We start from the raw sequence: 7,406 nt of genomic DNA, 5'->3' as shown, positions 1-7,406 counted from the left end.
CTATAATGAAATTATAATAAAATTTGAAATAAAACATTACCAACTTCGTGTTGAAATATAAGTAAATTCCCTTGGAATTACACGTCTTATGTGTAACATTACTCATCCTGCCAATGTGGTCTTATTTGGAACCACACCTTAACATGGGCCACTTCATCCACTTGGATTAAAACAATTACTCAGTCACACTGGTGTTGTTATTGGTGTGTTTGAACAGACAGAGTGGAGCCTGCTCTCTGTATGGCTTGCCTTCATCTCTCCATTCTCTCTATTCTATTCTATTCCCGGCTGCTCTTTTTACGTAACAACGCGTGAGAGACTGCTGCTGTTTCATCGAAAAAAAAAAAACATCCACAGCTGCTGTTTTTAGAAGGCTGGCAACTCTGCATTTTCTATTTCCAGCAACAGGGACGAGACCAACGTACGCAGGGTGTTGTTGTTTTTTTTACATATATATATATATAAAAAAATATACTTTGTGTTTATTGAAAAGAGGCAAAAGTGCAACAGACAATAACTCGGGCTACAATATCAGTTACAGAGGTGCATAAATAATAACAGTACAAAACTGTACACAGTCTTACAATATTTACACGATACATTTAGCAAATGCTAAATTAGTCCGTCCTTTGTTTCTTTTTTTTAAATACACAGTAAATGATAACAGTCATTTTAGTCATGTTACATGTTTTTTCCCCTCATCATGGTCTTTAGACCATGGCGTCAATGGAAAACTACTGCATAGAAACCTCCAGCCTCTGCATACCAACGTCATAATAGACCAAAGACAGACTAAATGTACGATATCGTGTTAAAATACAAACACGGCCGTCAAACCGTACAGTCATTATGTTCAGGAATAACTGTCGTTACTTCACAAAGTCGATTTGTTTCCCACATGTTGAGAGTGGGCAGTTTCTGTGGCTGCCGGGAAATCTGATCTCTCCCCCCGGTCTGTCATGTTTGGGCTGGAATTTATACAATTATTATTAATTTATAACAAGGTTGTGTCAACCTGTGCAGTCATGGATACACTTTCTGAAGCACAGACCAAACTTGGTCGTGTTTGTTTTAATACGGAAGAGGATTGGGGCCAAAAAAAAAGCTTCAGAATTCTGAGATTAAACATTAAAAAGTCCGAATTTTTTGGACGTCAGAAGTTTTGTCATAGAAAAAAAAATCATTTGGTCCTTATCCTCTTCCGTAGTTGAAAGTAAGGGCACATTTGTTATAAAAAATAAAATCAAAAGTACATACAGTACATATACATTACATGTATATATAATCTGTAATTGTCTTTATTTTTTATTAATAATTTGGTCTTTTAAAAACACATTTATAACAACGTCATTCAACGTCTGCTAACGTCATGCTATCCGCTGAGTGCAAAACAGCTGCTGTTACGCTTAATTAATTATCAATAACTAAGGAAATATTGTTATTCTATGTGTTCCTACACAACAACTACACAACCTTAGCGTTTCAACATAAATAACGGTCAGTGCTGGTCATTTTAAGGGTCAAAAAAAAGAACCTTAAAATACAAAACCCTTGAAAGAATAAAAAATATCTCTAAAAAACAGACTCTTGGCTCATTGGTTTGTGAGAAACTATAACTGCAGCCACGTCCACATAGTCAACATACAACACACAGCGACACCGTATCCAGGTCTGTTGTCATTGAGCGCGGGGGAAATTATCGTTTTCGGGCTCTGAAAGCGGTGATACCCTGAGTACCAGGGTGCATCAGCAAGAGCTGCCCTAGGGTCAGTTTGTCATCAGTCTGCGTCTTAAATTCCACAAAAACTATACCGAAGAAAGTGAAATACCCCTATTTCCTGTTCTTCCTCGTCGCTTAACTTGGCAGGATTATGGTTAGAGCAGAAGCAAGGACGGTTCTGTGCCTGTGACATTGTGTGGACATTGTCGATACCCTACAAAAATCAAACATGGCTTCGTTTTTCAAAAAGTCCATCTTCAAGTTGAATCCCCTCTCAGTGGTTCAGAGAAACGTCTACGTCTGATCACTTTTCTTTATATATATATAAAAAAACAAATAAATTCAGTTAGGAAATGCTGGAAAACTACAGTGAGGAGTGTGCACATTTAAGAGGATGGGGCGCTTTCCTGATGTCAAAGTGTCAAAGTGTGCGCTCGCGCCGCACTCCCCGTCACATGTTGGCGTAGTCCCCGATCATCCTGCGAACGTTGGACGCCAGGAAGATGTCGTTCTCTTGCGGACAGTCGTAGTGGCAGGAGCACGACTTGATGAACATCATCTTCTTGGTGAAGAAATCGCCCTCCGGGCAGCGGAACTCCACCTCGGCCGTGATGGTGGCGTGCGGCGTGCAGCAGCGGTTGTCCGTGCAGACGCCGCAGAACTTTGGTCTGTACAGCCGGGCGCTGGAGCAGCCCGAGAGCTCGAAGCGCATCACTCGCTGGGCCTTCGGGGTCCGGATGCATCTCCTGCCCCTCTGTGAGACACAGGCAAACATCGTTGAATTTTAAATCGGGATCGTCATTGCAGCCAGTCCACAAAGAGTTGTACATGCCTGTAGTTCCAGTCAAACTAAAATTGAGGTGTTCCCTGACCGCACATTCTGTTTCCCTTTCAGATCCATATACTACATGGAGCGTGTACGCATGACCGTTGCAGAAACTAGCGGACGATAACATTTACATGAGGCAAACCTCTGTGGACTTGTGGTCAAACTGTACTAAAGATAGATTTTTTTCAAAGACTGAACATACCGTGTGACCCACAAGCTTGTATTTAGGTACTGGGCACATCCAAAAATCACCGGTTTTTGAATTCAAGGTTCAATGTAATGGTATGTTATATTTCTTTGCAGACGAATGCATCAAAACTTTCCATGCCATGCCCCCATCGTTCCCTTCACTTATTGTCCTTGCATTCTATGGCTTCCTCGTATTCAGCCATTCCTACATACATCCAAAATTACATTTGACCCTGCAGAACTGTACTTAAGTGAACCGTCTCATCTCGGTATGTCAATGAAAGGTTTCTGTAATGTCTGTAAGACCTTACACAAACCAATCCATGGGCAATTTTGAGAACTTTTCAGCACATTGACTGGAAGAAGCAGGAATTGAGGTGCAGAGCTTCTTGCTAATGGACTTCCTGATCCACAACACTCAAATGCAGCTAATTCTGCTACAACAAAAGCTTCTTCTAACGTCTTCCATGTAGGGAAACATCCTCACCAACCTCCACGATCTCCTCCACCTTCATTCCTACCCATCCTATAAACCAGTATCCATTGCTCCAACACACCTGGTTCAAATGAATGCATCGTTATCAGGCTTCTGCAGAGCTTGATGACCATTTGAATCAGGTGTGTTGGCGCAGGGAAACATCTAAAACATGCAGGGCATCCAGGACCTGGACACTGCCCCAACCCTTCCTCTGAACCAGGGCTGGTCTTTCACAATAACACTTGCAGTGGAATAATAGTTCTGCTCTGGAATCTGACCTTGATTTCTTTCTCCAGTTGGTTGTTGCAGGGTCGGATCATGCAGATCCTGGTCTGCCTCTCCAGCTGGCAGGCCTGGTTGTCGTTGGTAATGCGAGACGAGACGGCCATGCCGCAGGTGGCCGAGCACTCGCTCCACTCGGTGGTCTGGACGATGCAGTTATCTCGGGGACTCTCGGCCGGCGGCTCGTGAGGGAAGGCTTGTCTGGAGGCCGAGACGGGACGCGACGAGGGCAAAGGGTGAATCTGAGACGCCCCTGCAAAGGTTTTGCGAGAGATGAGACGGTTAATAGCATACTCCTGAAATCTGAGCTATCAAAAACGCTTTTGACATATCTGATATCAAGTTCTGTGTGACAGAGGTAACACTGACCGGCAACCACGGACTGGTAGAGGTGGTCCTGAGGCGTCTGGTCACACACCCACTCCTCGCAGCACTTCCCTGGGATCTGAATGCGGCGTGGGTACGGGCAGTCGGGGGAGGGCAGCCGGACGTCACTGGCACACATGGGCACGCATCCAATCTCTCCATTGATACACACACACTGATGTTTACAGCTGGGCTGGAAGGACTCCCCACTGCGGTAGATGACGCCGCCCAGGTCACACGTTTGGCCTTCCTGAGCTGGAGACGGACACAAAGCCAAAGTGTGCAGCACTGTTAGTCATTTTCGATTCACCCTGTGAGAGTGAGTCAGTCAGCGATCGGGTTACACCACTGGTCAGTCGAGCGCCACCGCTGTTTCTGTGGCGTCATCGTGGGGTATTTCTCTGGCAGCGATGCCAGACTCACAGGCTGTGAACAGCCAAAAGCTGTTTGCACTGGGCTGAAAACACCCAGAGCCGTGCGTGATCTACACGAATGTACAACTCTTGCACGGGGATATGAAACGGGCGTCATCCTGCTGATGACGTTTGTCAAACATTCTCCTGCACACGCTAACAAAACACCACCCTGAAACCAAACACCATATTTGCAGCACTTGTGATTTCCTGGTGGTGGTGAAATTGGATTTATAGACCTTGGACCAATTCCAATTCCTATCTTAACCCTCAATCTTAACCCTCAAGCTCAACCCTTAATCTTAACTGGCCCTCAAAACCAAGTATCGAGGGTTATTTTGTCACTTAGAAATGGGACACCCCTTAAATGCAGATACGTCTTCAGACTGTGGGGGGCAGAATAATAACAAAGAAAATACTTAATTTGTAGCATACTCGTTTCGCTGCTTTCAACGCCATCTTTGTTATATCAAAACAAGCAATGCTTTAAGGGTAGCCCTTGCTCCCCAGGGGAGGGTGGTCTCTGAAAATCTCAATATTGAGGGCGATACAGCCTTAATTTTTCTGAGAATTGGGACAGCAATTTTTGAGATTGAGGGTTAAGCAAGGAATTGGAATTCACCCCTTGTCTCGTGTCTCTTGATAATCTGACTGCATGTGTACCAATTTCATGAATTTTATGTTTTAGGATGAAGGTATTACCCATGCAGATGCCAGTCTCAGCGTCGCCCAGCAGAGCGTAGTCGCAGTACAGCTCCTTGTGATGGTCGCAGGGCTCCAGCAGGGTGCAGGGCTCCCCGAGCTGCTTGGCGCACACTTTACAGCAGCCACAGCCGTCCAGGACCAGACTGGTCCCCAACGGGCAGCGTTGAGGTTCTGAGGGGCAGGCGCAGGACTGGGAGCAGTCGTGCGCCACTGTCTGCAACATCAAACAAACACATACGTTAAGATCACACAGAATAGGCATAGCACAAACATGTCGGTTTCACTTTTTCCACTGGGATGGCCCGGTTCCAATGTCCACAAACTGTGAGCCACATTCATGCTAGGTTACTGAGGACAACGGATATGTACATTTTTAAATAGCACTCTGTAAAAGGGCTATATGTAAGAAACCAGTTATAGACGCACCCGTTATGTTTTGGTGTTTTTGTCCCTTTCTACCCACCAATAATGCATCTCGTAGCAGACTCAAACTGCAGCTGTGTGTTGGAAACTGAAATGTTAGCCTCAGTACCCCTCTCAAAAAAGTCTCAACAAACAAAAGGAAAAGAAAAACAAGGATCTGCAGCTAAGATGTGTTAAAAATATAGACGTCTTGAAAAGAAGGTAAAGAATGAAAAGTCCCAAACTTGCCAAATTAAGTGACTTTAAGTGAAATTAAAGTAAAATTATATATAGCATGAACTGTCTCCCTTTCCTTTTTCAAATTATTCTGAGCTCTTGCAGATACTTGCACTCAGACACAAAGCTCCTGACATGTTCAAAGTCCATGAGGGTTCAGTCCAGGGCTTTAAGGTTTAACAAGGACTTGGCCAAAGTAGCTGCTGAGTAAGAGAAGGACCTTTGAAGGAGACCCTGATGTCTCCACACCACCACACCAACATGTGACAAAGGACAGTGACATAACACTGCGGTGCCTCAGATGGCGTCTCACTTAGATTTTCAGAGACCACAGTTCGGTCTTGACTGTAACTGTAACTGACCATTGTATGGCAAATGGTTTCACAGACACACACAGTTTGGCTCTAAAACCCTCTGCTGAACCCATTCTCCACTTCAAAGAAACGCGAACAGCACATCGAAAGCTAAAGTGACGACACCAGAAATACGTATGTGCATAGGGTAGAGGTTGTTAAAGGGCATTACATAACCTTATAACCTTTCAAGATCAAGTGAAAAAACACTTTGTTTACAGCCTCATAACTAAATCTGTAGCATGCTAGGAAGCTTTGACCAATCACAGGGCAGTTCCAATAGAGAGCATATGCCCCTTTTGAATGTTCCACTGGAAATACTCTGCATACAGGTAATTTCCACGGCTGCAGCACTGAAAAAATAATATACCCAAACATTATGATGTATACAAGTGGAAGTACAATTTCCAGCAGAGAGCACTTTGTTTTGGTCCCGGGTAAAGATTACACAGACTGCCACAAGATGGCGACACCAGTCTGTGCTCACACAGGCCATGTTTTGCCTCTCTCCCTGTGATAAGCATCAGCTCAACAAAAAAAGGGGACAGCATGTTCACCAGTTTGTTTACCAGCAGTAGATCCTGACATATTCTACCCCAGCCTCAGTGAGAGAACTCCACTCTGATTCAAAACATATTCTATTCCAACTTTTCCTCAAACAAAGCATCACGACATCTTCTGAGTATCACAAACTCACCGATGAGATAACAAACAGGAGAAAGAAGAACGTGGCTGAAGTTTCCACAGACATGTTGCTCTGCAGGGCGACGACGCTTCACTCAGTAGTTGTCGGTTCCTAAAGGGTTTTTTTTTTTTGAGGCTCACTCTTTGTGTTTCCCCTCTGCAGTAAACTGATGAAGACCTGGGAGGAGAGAGCGGCTTAAATACCAGCCCAGTGGGTGTAGCCGGAGAAACGAGAGCCATGCCACCGCTCTGCTATGTGAGGTGAAAATATTCCAAATCAAACGGACCTCTCACAGAGGCAGCCTCCTCCTCCTCCTCCTCCTCCTCCGTCACAACATCACTTCACCGAGTGGACAAACTTGCCAAAGGGACAAAGGGTGTTGACTTTGAGGTAACTGACAGCAGCTCTCGTCTGGTCATTTTGGAGTCTTCATTTGCCAGTTTTCCAGTTTGCAGTGTGTGTTGTGTGTTGTGTGTCAGTGGCTGCATCAAAGGCACGAGCAACACCAGCTCAACACAGGACAGTGTGTGTGTGTGTGAGAGTCTGAATGTTTCGCAGAATCTGAGAAACACACAGCGGGGGTAATGATGGTGGAAAATTAGCAGGTGGTGTGAGCCAAACACTGACTGACTGCAGAGCAGAGACATTACCCTCACCTTAACCATCACTAAACTAAATGCCTTATCCTAACCCTTACCCTAAAACCAGGTCTTAACCATCGAAAAGTCACTTTTCGATGGTTTCGCC

At 44.8% G+C, this 7,406-nt stretch overlaps 1 protein-coding gene across 1 annotated transcript; it reads right to left on the bottom strand.

The window, feature by feature from the left end:
- Window positions 1-489: 489 nt before the first annotated feature.
- Window positions 490-6,811, bottom strand: ccn2b (cellular communication network factor 2b). Its single transcript, XM_083899436.1, has 5 exons — window positions 6,672-6,811; window positions 4,980-5,196; window positions 3,868-4,119; window positions 3,495-3,751; window positions 490-2,474 (listed from the first exon to the last, which is right to left on the bottom strand). Exons 1-5 carry the CDS (start codon window positions 6,723-6,725, stop codon window positions 2,172-2,174), a joined length of 1,083 nt encoding a protein of 360 aa, XP_083755562.1. The 5' UTR covers window positions 6,726-6,811; the 3' UTR covers window positions 490-2,171.
- Between the last annotated feature and the right edge of the window lie 595 nt (window positions 6,812-7,406).

Source organism: Microchirus variegatus, assembly GCF_963457635.1.
Source record: "Microchirus variegatus genome assembly, chromosome: 13".
NCBI lineage: Eukaryota > Metazoa > Chordata > Actinopteri > Pleuronectiformes > Soleidae > Microchirus > Microchirus variegatus.
This window is presented reverse-complemented; position numbering and strand designations above follow the sequence as displayed.